Below are 21,160 nucleotides of genomic sequence, written 5' to 3'. Positions count from 1 at the left end.
AGCCTCATTTCCCAATAGCACCCAAAAGTTAATGGACAGCAATGGTAGGCTGTAAATTTGCCCTAATTTCATAGTGACAAACCTGCATTTAGGAGTATGTCCTTGTTTTATTTCTTCGCCTAAGACACTTTGTTGGCTCCTAGTCCATGACAGAAAGAAAGCTGAATCTACATTTACAGCTAGATAATGAAATGGATGGTAAAAAGAAATTTAAAAATAATCTAGGGAAAAATTAAAGACTTCCATGTATTTTGCAACAAAACATGGTTGAAGCAACACAGGGAAGCTTCCAGTTTAAATACTTTGATCTCTTTCACAGTAACAACCCTGTCAGATATCTCTGGAATATAAAAGCAAATCAAGTCAGCAGAACTGTTTTCAAATACAGATGCTTTTCCTGACCTACAAAGAACTCCCTGTAAGTATGTGCTTTCCAGAACTGTTTGTTCACATTTTAGTTGCATTGTTTCCAGTCCTGGTGCTATTTTAAGATATTTCTGCCATGCTGACTTTTTGTGCACAGGTCCTTAAAATAAAAATATACAACTACCTAGCAATACGATATTATCAACCTCTGGCAAAAACCCTCAATCCTGCTTCCATACACTATGGAAAACCTAGAGAGCCAAGACTTTAGAAGGAAGAAAAAAAATTCAGTCAGTAGTTAGTGGTTTTAATAAACTAAGAAGCTTCATGGAAGTTTATTACGTTTCACAAAGGATTTCTACTTCAGGGCCATTAAACCAGCAGCTAACTGTGCTTACAGAAGTAACAAGCTATCCTTGATATTACCTATTACTTTACTTTTTTTTTTTCAGGCAAATGTTAATCTAGCATACCAAAACCTGGAAAATATCGAAGTTTAATGAAATAAAACATCAAAATATGATCTCATTTAAAGCAAATTTGAAGAGGACTTGACCTACCTACCACAATATGCTGTACCTCTGAAATTTGTGAATGTATTTTGATGGGAATTTCTCACAATAATCTGCTGTTTATGCATCTAAGGGATTACTTTCATGTGAGTGAGTGGCACTCTCCAAAGGGAACTCGCTATATCAAGCTGTTGTGTCAACCATCCTAACAGAATTTATCACAATAGATTGTGCTGAATAATCTACTGTATGAGGTTGGTAGTAAACAAAAAGGAAGTCCCACAGTTATTTCTGTATTGTTATTAATCAATTCCTCTCTAAGGTGATGATGTGTTTGGTTTATTGTTTTGATTTTTTTGCTTGGTTGTGGGGTTTTTTTCTTTTTCTTATTTTTTTTTCCTAAAACAACCTGAATTATGAGGGAAACACTTTTAATTTTAGACACTGTTTGGAAGTGGTCCAAAATCTGTCATTCTAGATCCCTCATTCAGTTCGGATAAAGCCAAAATTCACATCATCTCTCTTTGTATCCTTCTGGCAAAGTATTATTTACACAAAACACAGCCAAGGACTGTTATGGGTAGAAGACTAAAGGGGGCCACATTTCCATCCAATCTCAATTACTTCCTGGTGCTTTGCACAGCTCTGCCAGGTGATACTTAAATAAGCCCAACAGGCAGCCTTGGAACCACCTGATTTCCTGTTGCCTTGAAGGTTTAAAGAAAAAAATAAAAAGAGAAGAGATAGTTATTAGGGACAAATGAGAACAGCTTTGTGAAAACAAGCGTGATCTGACTGAGGAAGAAAGTCAAGTCTGTACCCTTCCCAAACTTTTAGTACTTTGCCTAAAGTTTAGTAAATGTACAGAATCCATCTAAACCAAACCTATTTCAGTTTTCTCACAAACCCATCTTTTCTCCAACACTGGAGGCCTGCTATATTTGCTTAAGTACACCATGAATGCTGAAGTGTGACTTTCTGACCGTGTAAAATCACTAGGTCCTACAGAGCCTCCAAACAAATGAGGAAATGGGAGAAACTTTGTGATTAACAAAAAACTTAAATTTTGTGAGATTTACCTAGCTTTTAGCCAAGTGGATAATTTAACTGAAAGACCAACTGACAGAAAATATGAAGGGGATGTTGGGACAAGAACAGGAAATAACAACAGGGAAGGCAAAGATGTGAAACAAGAAAGAAGGGACAGGACACACAGACACAGGACACCAAAAACATCTGGAAAAGTGAAAAATAATAAAATTCCTCTAATTCCAAGCCACTAGAGAGCAATCACCTTGTTCATACAAAAAATGAACATTTTATTGTCAAAGTTCAAATTCTGGATCAAGATATAATTCACTGCCTGCAAAGATCCCATCAGTCTTCAATCCTGTGCCCTTGTGATCCTAATCAGACTGCCTATCTGGCACTATGAATACAAGCATTTTAAAATATACAGTTATGTGAATTTATAATATGTCTTAATGAGTACAGTGTATTTAACTTCACTTATAACTCTACTAACTGGCCATCAAACCCAACAGATTTGCACTGAGAATTTTCATGTAGAACCAATTCTTCAATATTGTTCAAAAGCAGTCTTATTTTGTCAGTCTTATTTTCTCCTATAAAGAAAAGCAGCATCATTGGCCAAGGCCTTACAAAACAAAAACACAGACAGAGTGATTTCTGAAGAGTTTTTTCGAGAAATAACTAACTGGAAAAAGGGAGTTTCTAAACACAGGAACCCATTTTCTGATTAACCTGGAAACTGAACTATAGCTGGTGCAAGGCTCTTCACAGGGGCAGAATCTTGCACCAGCAGTAGTTTAGAGGGCACAAGGTTCACACAGGACTATAGCAACTGCTGTGTTAAGTAATAGGAGGTACAGAATGGGTGATTTACTCAGAGAGATGAATTAATACAGGAGAATGGCAATTTTGCAGCCACAAGATTTCCGTGTGCTTCTTTAGGTAACCGGTGACAACTTTTTAGGTTAATGATGAAAAGATAACAAATTACCATGAAAACTTTCACCATGACTGCAATGGGTCTTTAAAATCAAATAAACTCCATCATGTGCACGTTCTCACTCTGCTACTATGAACAACAAAAGTTGCCTGGCACACAGAAAAGTGGCCAATTTTTTCTGGTTTTGGCTGTGATAGAGTTAATTTCTTCTCAGTAGCTGGTACGGTGCAGTGTTTTGGATTCAATATGAGAACAATGTTGATAACACACTGATGTTTTGATTGTTGATAAATCATGTTTATCCTAAGTCAAGGACTTTTTTGGTGTCTCATGCTGTGCCAGTGAGGAGGTGCACAAAAAGCTGGGAGGGAGCACAGCCATGACAGGTGACCTGAGCTGGCCAAAGGGATATTCCACACTACAGAACATCATGCCCAGTGTATAAAATGGGGAATTACCTGGAAGCAGGGCTGATAGGAGTTCAGGGACACGGTCTGACATCAGCCAGCAGGTGGTGAACAACTGTATTGTGCATCACTTGAGGTTTTTCGCCCTTTGTTATTATGATTATTTCTTCTTATTATATTTTACTTTATTTAAGCTAATAAATTGCTCTTTTATCAACCTAGAAGTTTTAGTTTTGATTCTCCTCTCCATTCTTCTGGGGGGTGGGATGGGGTGGGTGAGTGGCTGTGTGCTGTGTAGCTGCCAGCTGGGCTCAAACCACGACAACTAATAAGTAAGATACTGGTTTAGAATGAAGGAACTAAAAAAAGTCTTTTAGTACAAAGATCAATTTAATGTTAAATGAAGGTAATGGTAAAACTTAATTGTAGTGGATTCAACAACCATTTCCCACTACAGTGCCACGCTTATAACAAATTCTATAAATCTTACAACATTTCTATATGACCACATTGAGAGCTCAGAGAACTTCATTTCCGGAATACAGATCCTGAGAAATCCTGAGCTGAGAGTTAGTCAAATCATAGTCCCCTCACTCAGTGATCCTAGAGATTTCCATTTCCAAAGGGAAATGATGTTAGCAGTTACGTAGGGGGTTTCTTTGTTTCAATCTGAGACACACCTACATAAAAGGTACTAACAAGAAGTTAAATGCATAAATACCTACTGAAGAATATTCCCATCAAACAGATATCAGTTACAGAGCACCAGTGGACCCTGTGTTATCTACATATATATGACAGAAGATAATCAAACTTTCACTGCCATGTAACTATAAAATTACCATGGGAAATTGAAAATAATTTTATAATATAAGACTCATCAAAACTCAAACTCAGCAACAAGACAACAGGAAATCAATGTTCCGGGAGCTATACAAAATTTCACATAATTTTTGAGCAGTCAGTCTTTTCACATCTGCCCCTCTCCAACAATAACAAATCTAACACTGAGAAGGCAGACCCACAATGCTGGGCTGGTGATTACACGTAACTCGCGTGTTATCAAATCCAACTGCCTCCACAAACATGCTGAAACTGGATATATGAAGCCTGAGGATGCCAGTGGAACAGATTTAGATCATCACACACTGAAGAAATATTAATTAAGATCTACTATCTATTAAAAGTGTTTGCAATTCATCCAAGATAAGAGATGGCACTTGCAATAAGTAGCTGCTTATAAAAGGCTTCTTACGCACGTCACATTCACAGCATTAGTACATCACCCAGTAATGTGCTACATCAATGTGCTGGAAGTTACAAAACTTGGCAGTCCTGATAACTGGAGTGGCTTTCCCCTTTTGCGCAGCTTCAGCTGAGGGTGAATCATAGCAGACAATTAAGAATGAAAATAATTGAACTTCAAGGCCCTTCCCCTTCTGATCATGACAACCATACTGATCAGTACTAAAAAAACCCTGTCTCGTGGCAAAGTTGATTTCATTAATTTAGACCTCTGCATTTTTAAAGTCACCATTTATCACTGATTTAGTCTTAACTTACTTCATCTCTTCCCCAAAAATGCAAATTTAAAGAAAAATATTTTGGCTTGGAAGTGGCACAAGTCACTATTTAATATTTTCTCTTCACTTTCTTCTTTTTTAAGCACAAACAGGAGCCCCCTTGCCTTGAAGTTTCTCTATTTCCTTCAATGTAAAAGCTGACCTTAACAGTAAACAGCTATAAAAACCAATTGACATAATGAAAAGTACTGACACATCATGACTGAAGAGTTGATCCAAGCTCAGATGTTCTGCACTGATCATTATATTTTCTATTAATGCATGGGAAAATAAACCAAACATCTGCTGTTGAGATCCCAATTTCACACACTAAAATTAAGTGCAACAGAATGTGAGTGCTCAAGTGCTGTACTGCTTTCTGAGGTTTGGTGGGACACAACAAGGCATCTCTGAGCTTGGTGACATACTGTTTTCAACTAAATTGGATAACACAACGAATATATCTCAATGCAGAAAAAACCTGAATCTCTCAGGGGTAGTTGAGAACTTCAGCATGCTTATTTATGGATCAATTTGGTATTTCATTACACTTGTACTTACTATTAAAACCAAGAATCAACTTCATCTAATTACACAAACTGATTTTGCTTGAAGTTTTTTTAAAAATTAAATAATAATAATAATAATAATAATAATAATAATTAGAAACCTGATGACTTCATTTCATACCATCTTATTGTTCATACTATCCTAGGCCCTTTGGCATTTCACAGAATCCATACCATTGGGCCCCAAGGTTCAGACCTTACTTGATTTGACCACCGGTTGTTTCTATACCTACAGCCATTTTCTCTTCAGCAAATGCACCCCAGATCCCTACCATCCAAACTTCTTAAAATAGCAGTTCATCAGATTTAACTAATGCTAAATCTGCATACTGGAACACATGCATTCAAATCTATTTTAAATGCTACAAATCTCTTTAAATAGAGCCTTATTTTTGAAAGATCCCAACTGTAATTTGTTTCTACATAAAAGGTTTTATTTTTTACCCTCCATACAGCAAACACTATTAATGTTTCAGTTTCTCTAGAGACTATATGGATTAGACTAAATGGAAAGTTGCCATGACAACACCACCGTTATTTTGGTATTAGAAATTCATGCCAAGTTAAACAAAGGGTATATGCATGGTCAAGAACAAGTTTTCTAACTGTTCTGACAGCCAACAATAAACCCCAATGGCATTTAAAAAGTTATAGAACCGAAGAACTAAGCTTTAAAACAAGAACAAAAATTAATTACAGCACAATTGAGCATCTTTTGCACTCTATTGTGATGATAATTGCTGACACCTGTCCCGGTCAGAAGAAGTCAATCTGATCAGAATCCCTTTTTCAGTGTGTCCAAAAGACTGAGCCCTATACCCCACTTTCAGAAACAGACAGTTACAGGGCTAAATCACTGAAGGTGAGAGAAGGGGGAAGCTGTTCCCAACTTTTAACTGCCTCTATCAAAGTTTGAAAGCCAAAAGGCAAGACAACAGCAACCACATCCTTCCTCATTGCAAGTTCTCCACAGTGTTAATCAAAGAACAATTCACATGTAAATCTTAAGTAAAAAGATTTAAAAGCTGAAGTGTAACTCACAGATCCTCAAAAGTAGTTAGATGCCCCACATGACTACAATTCCCCAGTCGCTTAGACACTTCTGTAAGTGTGACTCAAAATGATTATGAAGGCTTTTCCTCTGCTTATAGTGCATATAGAGCATTTTTGCATAAAGTAAATTATGTCCCTGCCCATGGCAGGAGGTTTGGACTAGATGACCTTTAAAGATTCCTTCCAACCCAAACCATTCTAGGAGTATATGATTTTGTGTATCATGCAATTAAAAAAAGAAATCTAAAATATAAGAACAAATCCAAAATTGTCTGAAGCATTTAAAAAACACTTGTGCTCCTGAGCACAATTGCCTGTGTTTTCCTTAAATAGGTGGAAAAAGTTAGGGAACCAAATGGTCTGATCAGTTAAATTCCGAAAACTTGGAAATTTTCTAAAATTCTCCTCAGCAAGTCCCAAACCTTTTTAAGCATTTAAGCATTTTTACTTAGTCCCTAAATATAAAGACAGACAGCCTCAGGCTCATAAAACTGCAAGTTGTTTAAATTTCTCTCTGAGACAATAGTGAATTCTAAAGGTGTTCTTTAGAAGAGAAACACTCTGTACCATACTATAAAAACAAACACTTCTAAAAAAAAGCTGAAAGCATTACTGACTAGCACACTGTAGTTGAAAAACAGCACCTACCTTGACTCTGATAATAGACTTACGATGATAAAAGCAGCAAAGTGCTGCTATCAGCATTTGAAAAACATTATAATCCTTCGGCATTTTCAGTTCTGCTGTTTGTGGTTCCACACGACTGAAGACGAACAGTCACTACTAGCAGTGCTCTGAGGTTCAGCAAGCTATTCAGTATCATCACTGCCTACCAGAGCTGCTACACCCCCCTACTCACATATCAGCCTGGGACACTTTCCACAGCTGAAGCTGATACCATCAATTCAGTGACCGCTGGCACGCTGGCTTCCAGCATGCCATATACAGAGTGCCAGAATCCTCATGTGATCTGTTTCACTCACCAGTGAAATCCTAGCTCCTCTGTCTTGGTATCCCCTGGCTCAGAGATGTGTTTAAGCCATCAGCACAAGGCAAACTTCTCTTCCTGATGAGTTACAATACCTGTCTCCCTGTGCTGATAAAGGCTTAATCAGTTGCTCCAGTTCAATCATGCAACATCTATGCCTGCATCATCAATTATACACACATAAAAGAAAAAAAAAAAAAAAGGAAAAGGAGTTGATTACTGTTTGACAACTAGGAATTGAGCTTTGGTAACCAAGGAAAATGATAAATATGTTTATTTTTAATTAGGAAGCTTCTGGCAGACAGTCCTTGGAAAAAACAGCAAGAAACCAACCCTGTAAACATTGTCAGTGTTGCAACCAAGGTACCTTCAGCATTTAAAACTCTCCGTGAACAGCTTTATCTTGGTGATAGTCCCATGGGACTGTGCAAATCGCTTGAGAAAGAAAGAACTGAATTAATGAACATGTCTGATTTGGCAAAGTAAAAGTAAGCACTACAACAAAATAAAAAGCAGCAGTTTTATTTATGCCTGTGATTCCATTCTCTTGGACAGCACAGTCCATAGCTTACTGACCAGTCAGCAAACTGCTCCTCAGCAAAGAATCTGTCTGACATACCTCAAGGCCCTCTCAAGAACCAGGGCAAAAAAAGGCAAACAACTTGGGTAATTATAATAACTGTAAGAGACAGGACATTGCCTCCATAGCAGCCTAGTTAACAGACCGGATGAAAGAAAACCAGATGGACTGGATTGAGCAGTACAAGAAAGCCTGTAACACTTAAGAATGACAAACTTTGAAGAGATCAATCAATTATTACTTGGGTGGTACCTAAAAAATATAGAAGTCACAGATATTTTATATCTTGGATTAGGAATAAATTAATGCCAAGGAGCAGTTAAAATGAATAGTTATTTGTCTTTTTCATCAGCAACAAATATATTACATAATTAGTAGGACACATATATTAAATCCTTATTGATGTCCTCAGGTATTACTTGCAAGGTACCTCTCACCTAATAACAGAGTACTTCTTTCCCACACTGACTGAACAATGGGAAGTGCCCTCAGTGCCTGCATTCAGCAACAGGAACTGGTACACAAACCAAGCAGCAGCACTAAGAAAAGACATAAAACGTGCACTGCCTTTCAAGGAAAGTGAGATGGAGTGCCTATCTGAAAAGAAGAGGAAACCTCAGTGTTGGTAACAAGGAAATGGAAGTGTGATGTGCTAAGTTCCCTTACCTATCTCACCACCTAAGGTTTGCAGATACCTACCACCAAGTTAAGCACCAAACCCAGAATGTTCATAAAGATAGCCAGACTACTTGGCCATGTGTAGGAGATGCTGTGCCAGAGACTCCTCTGAGAAAAGGAAAACAGGGTAGAAATAAAAGAACAGAACATTAAATGGACTTTAAAGTAATAAACCTGGCAACAAAAAGGATGTAAGATTGGCCGGAGAAGAAGCTGAAAATACTAACTTTGAAGATGAAGTCCTGCTGTAGACTACTTTATGACAAACTCAAACAATGAATGAGTAGATAATATAACAGGAATATGAAAGTACCCTCCTTTTCTCTTTGCACTGTGCTGCAGCATATTTTAATTTACTTTGAGTTCTTTTTCCACTTTGAGGAGCTCCATAGGATTGCTTCAGCAGGTAGCCAGAGAAGAGAAGATTAAAAGATACCCTGCAAGACTTCAAACCCAAAAGCCTCAACTGTGATTCTTGTTTCTTGACTGAAATTTTCTGGCACTGTGGCAGGACATCTCATCAAGGACTGTATTTTTAAAGACTATTAATCAAAAGTTCTCATAATAACACCCTAATCCAATTTTAAAACTGGAGGGGCAGGGAGGAGGGATGACACCTTGCATCAGCCAAGGTGTTTTTGCTTTATAATGCTGGCAAGACAGTATCACACACTAAGGTTTCACATGCAATACCATGAACAGAAGCTATCAAGACAAGCAACTCAAAGTACACTAAGTGACAAGAAGGGCTGTTAGGACGACTTAGCTACTTTGGCAGCAGAAACAACCGATTTAGCAGTGCAAAATAAGGTGCTCTGAAAGTAACTAGAAGTTCCATAAAGGAGTTCTTTATGGGGTTGGGAAAAAAAAAAAAAGGACAGGAATACTATGACTTATCAATGTGTAAACCTACACTGAAATTTAAACAAAGGTTCTCATCCATCATCAAGAATAAAAGCCCCGGTTTTTCAAGAAAAGGAGGATTGGACTGACAGGTCTAATACAAATGGTAACTGCCAGTTCCTTATTTCCTGTCTATAATGAAGAATCAAAAATTATGTACGCTGAGAGAATGCCAGAAATAATGAACCTTAAAAATGAATGCTGTACAATTTCATACATCAGCTGCTGATGCTTTTTATCAACAGTATAACTGATAGGAAAAAGGATACTTCATTTAAATGGTAAATTAATTTTTTTTTTTACATTAAACTAATGGGATTTTTTTTTTTTTTTAAAGGTTAGTATGACTTCTGCCTAGATAGCTCAATGAATGGATGACAACCTTTGCAAGACACTGTGATACAGCACTATGAAAATTAACATTACCGGAAGGAATCTCAAAGAGTATGTGAGAAACCTCTGGGTGGTACTATGGCATTTCCTGCACTGATGGCTATCATGGAGCTGTTTTCAGCCAGCATGACTGAGGACAACCTTCAGGCTGCTCCAAATTATGCTTCATACACAGGTAAGATTTACATTTTTAAATACTACCTCAGAGAAACAAAGGATAGCTTAGTCACATTTTCACTCTCCTGCCCTCCAATTTTTTTGCTGGTACTTTGGGTTCTTGGACTCCTCATGTGAGAAATAAACCCGTTTCTTTTACCTTAGAAACATCAAATACAATCCTTTTGCTAAGACATCTATTGACGTATTTCGTATGCTCTCCAGCACCAAAAGGTCAGCCATCAGCTTTATCTTTGTTTTCAAAAGTTCTTCCTAGAATCTTAAAATATCTTATAATCCCTTCATCTGTTTCTGTGGATGGCTGGCTGGATTATTTTTGATAAATTTGATAACTAAGCTTAATAAGAAAAGATTTTTAAGTTCATAGAATCCATGGCCACATGAGTTCACTTGAACATATGTCCTGTGTTGAGTTCCTAATAGCCCATTAGGAAGAGAAATTAAGGAGCCTCTGCTAACCCCACCTGTTATTACAAAGCCTCTAAAGTTATTTAGGATTTTTGCATGGTCTAGTTTAAATTACACTTACCCAGTGTTCCCTTGACACACCTAAACTGTGTCCAGCTCACTCAGAGCACATTGCATATGCAGGAGTTTGAGGTGTTCGTGCAGGACAGTGTGAACCTGCTCAGGGGGGATCTTCTTAGGCTGCTTTAATTGTACAGGTCAAACAAGAAAAAACGTGGGGATAATTTCTTTAGTAGAGGTCAATTTCTTTTTCTCTCATCACAAAAAAAAAAAAAAAAAGAGGAAAAAAATTATGCAGCTTCAAGGTTTTAAGTGGCTCAAGTAAAGCAACCACATTCCATAAAAATATAAATGCTTGAAAACTCCCAAGCTGTCTGAAGTTATCACAACAGTCTCCAGAGCTACAAGCCATTGTTTTGAACCAAACACCAGTCAGGCTCATGGAAGTGCTTAGAATTCACACACAAAATTATTATGATTTGTGATTTCGTATTAGAGAAAGAGAAGCAATTTCAGACTAAATTAGATGAGGGAATTGTTGGCTTCCTTCTTTGCTTTGCACTGCTCTATTCATTTAAGCATTCAAATCAGCCTAACAATATTCAGTGAAATACACGTAATGCTTTAGATTTCACTGCGCTAACTGGAAGTAAACAATCCAGGCAGGAAGCCAGCTGTAAATGAAAGGAGGCACGGTGTACTGTACAAGGGTCAAGAGCACAAATCTGATTAGATACAGCCCAGAGCTGGCCCCAAGCACTGCTGCTGAACGAGTGACGTCACATGAACACGGATGTGCCCCCATTACACAGGGCACGATCCAGCTATGGTCTGAGGGCCTATGGCTACAAAATGGCAACTCTGGGGTTGGAGTAAAGTACAACAGGAATAAAATCTGAAAGAAAAAACCCAAAGAAAATCAAAGAACTTAAATCTCCAGTTGAAACATTTTTCATTTAATACATAAGAGTTGCCGTAACTAGTTATTTATTCTTTTTAATGTAAGAAAAAGTCAGGAAACAGGGGAAAACTGATAAATAATTCGCCCATGCAAATAACATCTTCGCAATGCCCACTTCCAGTTAGTTTTAGCAGTAAGTCCTTCAGGTGTGGCACATTGCCTCTAACAAAGCTCTGGGGGGTGATGCCTCCAAATACAGGTAGCACCCAACTTTACATCTGAACACTTGTTAAAGTGTACAGTATGTGGAAGAGAGGGGAGGACAACACTGTCAGAAAGCCTACTTTTACCTGTTCCTAACTCAAATGTCTACAGGCACATAAAGTCCCAGGTCCCAGCTCATGTCCTACTATTCCTGTCTCAATTTTTAACAGAACTGACTCTTTCACGTTCTCTTGGATAACCTCACTTCCTGCGTGCTGTTGTTGGTGCAGCCTCTGATCATAAATCAACAGACAGAGCTGCAGCTGTAATTACCCTTGTTTGCATTGCGAGGTGTGGCATGGGAGAGGTCAATATAATTTCTTCCTCCTTTCTATCATGGTTCCTTGAGGCAGCCTCAGAAATGTGCTGCAGTTGTACAGGAATAGTGAGAAAACAGAATTTGCATCTATTTAGTTTACACGGCTGCTTGAATAAATCTTTTTGAAAATCTGCCTCATATAAAAACTCAGGTTGGCAGGTACAAGAAATAAATGCCCAACCTGCTTATGAGCTTCCTACTAGGTCCTAATTTGCACTTTAAGACAACCAAATACCTTGGAGATGTATATGTTTTAGTTATAGAAGATCAAATTTTTTCAAAGTCATCTGGCAGTAGGTCTGGCTTTCTTATTAGACCCCTTCCTATTATGAATCCACCAGCAGGTTTTATCAATCCCACTGAAAACTAACGTACATATTCTTGAGCTCCACCTACCGTCTGCCAACCCACGTACAAACATGACATGATTTTGTAATGGGCCACCTATTTTTCCTTCAATTTGTTCCCTGAATTGGGGGGGGGGAAAAAAAAAATTATGAAAAGGCATGAATTTCCTTTTCTTTCAGAATTAGTTCACAGTTTATGGCTAATACCTTCTTCTCTTTCCTGCTAACTTAGCTGTCATTAGTCTAACTAGCTTTGCTGGTCAGCATATCAGAGCTGTCTTGCGCATAAAAATAAGGCATTAAGACATTTGTTAACTTTAGACTTCTGTTTTTGAAAGTCTCCTCAGTCCTGTCAAAATAAAGTGCTTGTTTGTGTGAGATTTAAACCAGTTCTAAATATAATGGAAAGATAAAAAAAAAAAAAGTTACATCACCAGGGTAAGTGGATACCTTTAAAATATCAGCTAATTATCTAAAACTGAATACACTAAAATACTTTCCTTTAATACAAAGGATGTGTATCTTGGATGTGTAGCACTCAAAAAGAAAATTTACAAGTCACTTGGTCTCTGTCAGAGCTTGGCTTTTCAAAAGTCTTTACCACCCTTTCAACATTTTACTAACAAAAGGATTTGAGGACACGGAGGCAAATGACCTCTAGGTATTCTAGACAGCCAACACAACATTATACTCCATTATTTGTGTAAATGCTTATTTTCTATAACTATCCGACACAAAAATGTCAGGCCAACCTGCTCCTTTGACAGCACGTATGAGCAGACGACATCCCAAGTGAAATGCCCAAATGCTCCTTCTGCTGTCCTCTCCACAGGCTAAACTGTATATCAGCATGTCTCCAAAAAGAGGCAAGACAGACACACACACAATGCACCAGTCTTATTCTAATTATTACCTGTAAACACAGCTCTGAGAGATCAGGAGCTTTACTTCCCTAGGCTTTATCAGTAAGAGTACCCAAAATGCTTAATAATAAAAATCGTCATCATCTGCTCTCCACACATTATATACTCCCCCTTGTGGCTCATGTGCTTATAGACAGTGAAAGATCAACAGTAAGGTGTTACATGGAGTTAAACATAAACATTTTCATGTCCCTGACAGCTTTTGTTTTAGTCCAATCTAATGAAACTAAACTTTTGCTATTAGTCCAAACTATGAAAACTGAAAAAAAAACCAGTCCCCCTCCTTTTTTTTTCTTTCTTTGAAAAGTAAGTGCACATCACCATGTACCTATATTTGCTTTCACTGACACGGACATTTTGACTTGGGTGTATTATCAAAAGGCCAGGGTGGATGGGGCCCTGAGAAACCTGGTCTAAGGACAGGTGCCCCTGCACAAGGCAGGGGATTGTAACTAGATATCTTTTGAGGTCCCTGCCGACCCAAACCATTCTGCGATTCTGTGATAACTCAGCATTTGAGAACCACTGCGATTAATATTTTGGAGAAAACAGCTAATTCATTTAAATCCAAGTTTCAGAAGATCACCAGAGATAAAGTAAGACCTGATTTTTGTACCCCAAGACTTCTAGCCCCTGTTTCAGATTCAGACCTTTCCACCTTATGTTTCTCATCTGTAAATAAGACTGACAGTAGTTACTGATCCTCTAACAAAAGTATTGGAAAGGTCAATTAAGTAGCTGCCACTAGTATTACTATTGGTTCCAAGGAAATTAAATTAAAGTAATTTTATCATTTTCAACTCAAAGCTCAGTGCATGTAGTGGCATTTGAGGACTCCAGACCAGACATCATTTGAGAGTTAATGAGTAATAACAGAAGAAGCAGAATACAGACATTAACTGAGTCAAATCCATGGTAGGATAACATGTAAGATTAACCATTAACATGCAAAGATAGAATGCTTACTCCTCTAAGAGGTATCTGCATTTTATACTTACCAAAGCATCCTCAGCATTACAGAAGATGCTCCCATAAGCAAAATACCCCAACCTCCATTTCAGCATCAGGAGAGGGGAATGCACTGCTAAAAGACTTTGCAATGAAGGTCAGAATAATTAGAAAGCCACTATCCACTTGGCTCAATTCATTTAAGGATTATCATTCACAAAGAAAAAAAATTCCTCTTCACACTACTCTTAACTCCCCTTGCCCCTGACCCACAAAAACCAAAAACCTCAACCAACCAAAAAACCCACAATCCCCACCAACCACAGAAAAACCCAGATCTTAGAGCTAATCAGGCGACTGACTCAGGGACTGGGGGCTGGGAAAGAACAAAAAGCTCCAGACAGGAACAGGCTAACTTGGGATTTCTCTTCTAGGGAAACATGAACTAGGACAGTAGACTGAAAGTGCACTGTCTGGCAGAGCTATAGAATCATACTTCCTGCATAATTTACTGCAAACACCAGCTTACATTTTATTCATCACTTTGCAGCCAAAAGATTACAGGACTGCTGACTCAACCTTATTTTCGGAGACCAGCCTGTTGGTCAAACAAAATTCAACATGAGAAAATACTGAAACTAACTAGTGGTGTTATATTCCATCACTAATGATGAGTAACAGCATTGTATCAAATAGGGTAAGTTTTCTTTAACTTCAAATGAACAGAGGAAGATTCTCACTACGATTTCAGGGGAATTAAATACTTGAGAGTTGCTGCATTTCAACTACATATGTAACTCCTTAAGTACTTTTTTTATTTTTTCCTGGGCTGATGAAAACTTTTAGGAATAATTATCATACATACTTAGAGAAATAGGTGCCCTTTTTGAGTAGAGAAAGGACAGACATTGTAAGAAACAAGTCTAGAAACAAGGCTGAAAAAAAAATTCTACTACCTGAAATTTTGCTATCACCAGAACAGGACTAAAAGACAAGATGCTTTGTCCAACTTATTGCAACAGCCCAAACTTATCCCACTAGAAAATTGAATATAGGTTATGAATAGAAGACAGATGGACAAAACAAAAAAACCCCAACAACCTTCCCCCCACAAACCAACCAACAACATAAAACCAGAAGCGCCCAAAACCAAATCTCTATGCGTGAAATACCACAATTTAGGAAAAATTTTCCCACAATATCAATTAAAAGATCATATGACTAATCTAGTTTGGGAGGTAGAGCAGATTATTTTGGGATGATAGGGAATCTCTTCCGCTTTTTCTTTTTGCAAAAATCAGAACATGTATTCTAGCAATCTCAGTGACACCCTGACAAAAAAAAAAAAAAAACCAAACAAACCCTCAAGTTCCCTCTAGGACTACTTCTATAACCTTATGACAGGGAGGAGTGGGAAAATTCCCCCCCATTCTGTGCCACTTGAGAAAAAAGCAACCAACTTCCAACAGTCAGGCTCCTACAAGAGTTACAAAGAAATTATTATGAAATGTGATTTAAATAACCATAGCTTGATTAAAAATATCCAGTCAAGTGTTTCTTTTCCAGCAGAGGGCAGTGCACAACCAGCAACCACCCGCCAAGAATCAAATCGAAGGTTTTCATTGAGATCGATAACTACATGCAGTAACACTGGACTGGGTCTAATAGAATCTGTGTAATCAGAACTACACAGCTTACATGCAAGAGGCAACTGCTGTGGAATGATGTTTGTGAAACTTCTGTTCCTGCTAAGTAGAGAAATATATATATAAAAAAAGGAAATATCTCTGTCTGAAGCCTTACTGACATCACTGATGATCTCTGAGTTGGGACAAGTCCATAATGACAGAGATGTGTAAAGTCCAAGTTGGCCACATGGGCATACACCTTTTCTCCTCAACAAAACACATACCATCGGATAATTCCACCTTCTGTGATACTGCTGCCCTTGCTGCAGTTGCAAAAAGTGTGGAAAAGAAGTCCTCAAACCACCCTACAGACGCAGAAAGAACCTCCTGATCATGTGGTGCCTTAGTGTCAGGCATTCCTCCCAGCTCTGATACTTAATGCTGTCAGACAATGTAGAAACCCAACAAACTTTCTGCTCACAAGTTCCAGCTCGCTTCCCAACAGGCAAGTCTCTGCAGGAGTGTGATACACAGCATGAACAGGAATACACTGGAGTTGGCAAGTTTTCCAGTGAGGTGGGGATTTCTCTTACATATTTCCATGTCTAAAAAAGGCTGCTTGCAAGGAAATTTCACTGTCATCAGGAAAAACTGTTTCCCAAACTGTGGCTACTTGTCATGCCGACACAGATTTTTTTCTAAACTTTCCTAAACATACATACACACATACAAACTTTACTTTTGATCACCCTCTTACCAGAGTATCTTCAGCCAATAGAATGGTGAGAGTCAAACACCCACACCTATATTGGATTGGCACCCACAATATTATGAATTTGTGCAATTAACTATACAAACCATGCATCGATAGATCTCATAACCTAAGTTCCCTGAAGTTGAATTAAACCCACAAAATATTGTCCCATCTTGCAAAGCTATAGATAAGGATCAACACACTGGAATGTCATAAAAATTTTATTTTCAGTTGCACTAACCAAAGCTATGATGAATGACAGTAATTTCTATGACAGTTTGCTTTCTAACAAAATCAAGGAAGAGTAAAAATAGGGAGAAAAATTAACACTGTGGGGCTGAGACGAAAGAATCCTTCAGCAGAACTTCACAAGAAACTCTTTTCTGTAGCTGTAACTTCCTTAAACAAGCAACAGTTTTTTCAAGTCTGAATCTAAATATAAACTTCCCTCATGACCATGCTGAGCAGACAATCAGTCATAAATTTTGCAATTTTTCCACTAATGGAATAAAATACAACTCCAAAACTTCAGGTCATAGTAATATTTATCAACTCACTGCTGATACGTATTTCTGTAATTATTAAGCACTATTTCCACAGGAAATGCTCAAAAGGCTTCCATGAAAGGAGGAGAGACATCTCTTTTTTTTTTTTTCCTTTTCACCCTGATATAGCCTCAGTAATTACAGCACAGATTTCTATGAAAAGATCCTTAAGTATTTATAGTGAATAGGAATGGGACAGTAAGCTATCTTTAGTTCACAAGAATTTCATCAAAATGACTCACAAAAAGTTCTCTGACACACTCAAATCTGCCAGCACTTGATTCTTTCTCCCCTGCTGCAGGAATCTGTTCCATGGATGTGCGGACTCAGGGTGTGGGAAGAACCTGCAGAGACTACCAATGGATCTATTATTTGGTTCATAAAACTTGTAAAAATCTCACAGAATGTACAACGTGCTATTGTGTCCCTGAATCTCTTTCATGACTTGGGCAGTAGCCTGACTCAAAGCAGTCTGGCCTGTTTTCACTTCTACCATAAAAGGTTTTTTTTTGAAAGAGCCATTTAACTGTGACCATGGTTTCAGCAGCACTGTGAATACAAAGGAAGAGCTGAAGCCATATGGACACTCCAGTATACTCAGACTTCAGCAAATCAGTACATTTTTTCGCCCCCTTAGAACTTGCTTTTGCATAATTAGCTCTCTTTATATACTGAATGAACTAATACATCAATATTCAAGAGGTAGTAAACTGCAACTTGTGAGAGATGTGATTTAGATTAAAGAATTAGAAGCCACAGTCTATCTATTGGTTCATCTATAGAGAATATTCTCTTAAAAGAAAAAAAAAAGATTAATTCTATAATCAGTGTTTTCTGTCTTGTATTTTGAGCAGAATAAAACAACAGAAAAAACTAATTTATTTTGCCTTTCCTCTGTTCCTTCTGAATACAAGGACTTAATTATATTAATTTCAGTGACCAGATTTCAGCAAGGAAAGGTTTGTTAAAAAGCAAATTGCTACACTCAGCTTCAAAGTTTACCATCAGTCTATCTGCTTGTAGCCACTATGGCCACAACAGACATCATGTTGTTCTTTTCACTGTGAACGAGCACACAACCAAAACCAGCACACTGAACCGTGTTACTCTTCCTCAAGCCCATATGAATTCTCCACGTTCTATTTACAGCACTGTCCAGTTCTGAAGAGATGCTGATCACTCTCCAGCAGGAGCACATTCTAAACAAGTATTAATTACCTTTCTTATGGGACTCACAGGAAACTCCAGTAGCATGCTTGCACCACTGCAGAAACAGTGTTGACCTGCAACTGTGAAGCTGCACGGTCAGCTCTGTGCCCAGGTCTTTTTGTAAAATTACTTTTTAAATCTAGCTAGTTTAAAACTAGCTGCTTGTCTTGAAGGACAATAGATATGACTGTGCAGCCTGAAAAGCAGAACAGTTATGAGAAAGGCACCTATCTGAATCTTTCAAAACAGCCACCTACAATGAGTGTGACAGGGAGCAACAGGAGTGGGGCTGCTCCCTACAGGACGGTGACCTGGGAGCACAGGGTGGGCAAGGTACTCACAACAAAGTGCAGTCCCACAGCACCCAGATGCAACCAAGGTGAGCAGGGTGATCACACCAACAGCAGGTCACATTCCAGAGAGCCTCAGGCCAGAGAGGTAACAGGCCAGGTACAAAGTCTGTCCCGAGCTTCCCACACAGCACTTGGGAAACAGGACTAGGGGCAGGTGCACCCACTGAGCAACTCAGGAGGGGCCTGAAGGCCCCATCGTGATGCAGCCCTTGCTCAGTGGGTGTGGGTGGAGGTCCCAAGTGAGGCTGGCCAGGACACTCGAGAACAATTAGTGCCCTCAGGGCCCTGACACAGTACCATTTGCTCTGTTACCACTTTAACTCTTGAGTAGAATTGCCAGAAGCCAAATTACCCTAACACAAATTTGTGCCATGCATTACTTTCAAGATAATGCAATTCTTTCAAGGCAAATTAATCCGAAGTCACTCTTCTCTTTACAGCCTGAAGAGTAACATGAGAGAAACAAGAACCAGTATCAAGACTTTACAATTACAACATACAATCAGTTCCAGTGTTAGTTTTTATGTAAGAGTCATACACCACATATGCTTCATGCTCAAGTTTATACGTTTTCAATCAGTAAATCAACGCTTCTCTGTTGATAGACAACATTAACTATATTTTCCTGTGCACCAGAAATATAAATCTCTCATTCAGAACTTTCGTATTGTGAATCAGCAAAAAACAATTCCCAAAAGTGCTCTTGTTGTTTTCTCCCTCTTCTCTTACTCTTTTCCATTTAAAGGTTGTTTTTTTTCCCACTGAAGCAACATCTGTCAAAGCCTACCTGCTAGTTCAAACTACGTATGTACAGATTATATACCAAAGAGACTTGTACAAATGGCAATGGTGGTATAAACATGCTACAGAAGTCTATTTTTTCAGCTTCAGAAGGTTAGTGTTCTGCATTTTATACCTGACTTAACACTGCCACCATAATGTATTCGAGGATCTGGAAAACTTATAAACATTAATATAATAGTTACCATAGGGTAAGACAATGAACACATACTTGATAAAACTGAAGCCAACAAATGGATCCAAGATCCTGTTGGTATGAATTCACCCACAACTTTACAGTTAGAGTTAACTGATAAACAAAGTACTGATGAGAGACTGCCTTTATTTATGATTGATTGATTTCTGTGTAATAACACATTTCTGGAATCAGTTTTGTTAGCAACACAGACTTTTACAGACAAAAAATGTTTTGGGGAGTTACAATTATTAGAAAGCAGTTTCTGCATATTTTTCAAAGTTGTAGTTTGAGATTTCTTGTCTAGAATTCCTGTTATAATACCACTAAACTAGGGTCCAAACTCACAGTTCACTAAAGGTAGGGATATAGACAGGAAAAACTGAAGAAGGAAGGAGAAGAGAAGGCATTGGTAACCCTTGTATTCTTCCTCTTAAGTCTCTTTTCCCCAGGCTTTCCTCCTCAACACCAAAGTTTTAATAACTAAGCTTAGCACCACTGCTATTGAGAAGAGTCCAAGACAAGCTTCTACTAGAAAAGATGAGAAACCACATTTATAATACAGAACTTGCTGCAACAAGACAAGACACACATATTGATGAATTGGCACATGATACCTCTGCCTTCTACTTAGTCACATTATTAAAACTCTAGCAGCATACTCGATACAGCACAGTGCAAGACACACAGTAAATTAAATACAGCAATTAACATGTCCGCGACTTTGTTGCCTCTGGCATCCCCTCCTGAGAAGTCTTTTGGCCTTCTCTTCTCTACTTTACCACATCCCAGCTTTAGGCTGGGATTGAGGCCAGGGACCTCACAACACTGAACTAACTACCTGTTCAGAGCAGAAATCCAGCAGCTGTTCTGAGAGTCCTGTGGCAGCCACTTTTCCAGGGATCTTTGCGTTCTGCTTTTCCCCTTCCCTTCCACAAAACCTTAATTCCTACATCTACCCCAACCCTAGACAGAAAGTGCAGCAAAGGACTCTGACACACTTTCAGACAATTACTTTCGTTTGACAATCCCCTCTCAACACTGCATTACAATCTCCTAGTTTACTTCTTCAGTCAGCCTGAACCCTAACCTGGGCACCTCTTAATTTCCTTCAACTGTGAGCATCCACAGGGGGAATTCTAGCAGCAAAACGCCATTGAACTGGTTCTCCTCAGTCTCCTCCTCACCTGAACTTCTAACCTGTAGCAGAAATTCAGGTGTCTGAGAAATTCAGGCTGTCCACATTAATAGCTATAGAAATATGCTATGTTGAGGATAACCTGTGTTTATCTGACATTTCTCAGGAAACAGAAAAGGCAGGGAACAAAGCCCAACAATTAGAGAAGCCCATTGTTGAAACACATG

General features: G+C 38.4%; 1 protein-coding gene across 3 annotated transcripts in view; it reads right to left on the bottom strand.

Annotated features, from left to right (window-relative positions):
* Positions 1–21,160, bottom strand: part of BCAR3 (BCAR3 adaptor protein, NSP family member) — a 69,026-nt gene that overhangs the window by 14,675 nt on the left and 33,191 nt on the right. Inside the window, exon 1 of one of the 3 annotated variants that reach the window (XM_082286787.1) lies at positions 7,090–7,250. The exons of 1 other annotated variant lie outside the window; for it this stretch is intronic. In XM_082286787.1, coding sequence (XP_082142913.1) covers positions 7,090–7,173 — 84 coding nt within the window. In that variant the 5' untranslated portion in view covers positions 7,174–7,250. Of the gene's footprint in view, positions 1–7,089; positions 7,251–21,160 lie in introns of those variants that run through there. One more of the 3 variants, XM_082286786.1, reaches the window with a different exon arrangement.

This window comes from Coloeus monedula, assembly GCF_965178545.1.
Source record: "Coloeus monedula genome assembly, chromosome: 9".
Classification (NCBI taxonomy): domain Eukaryota; kingdom Metazoa; phylum Chordata; class Aves; order Passeriformes; family Corvidae; genus Coloeus; species Coloeus monedula.
Note: the sequence above shows the minus strand (reverse complement) of the source record. Positions and strands in the feature narration are given on the sequence as shown.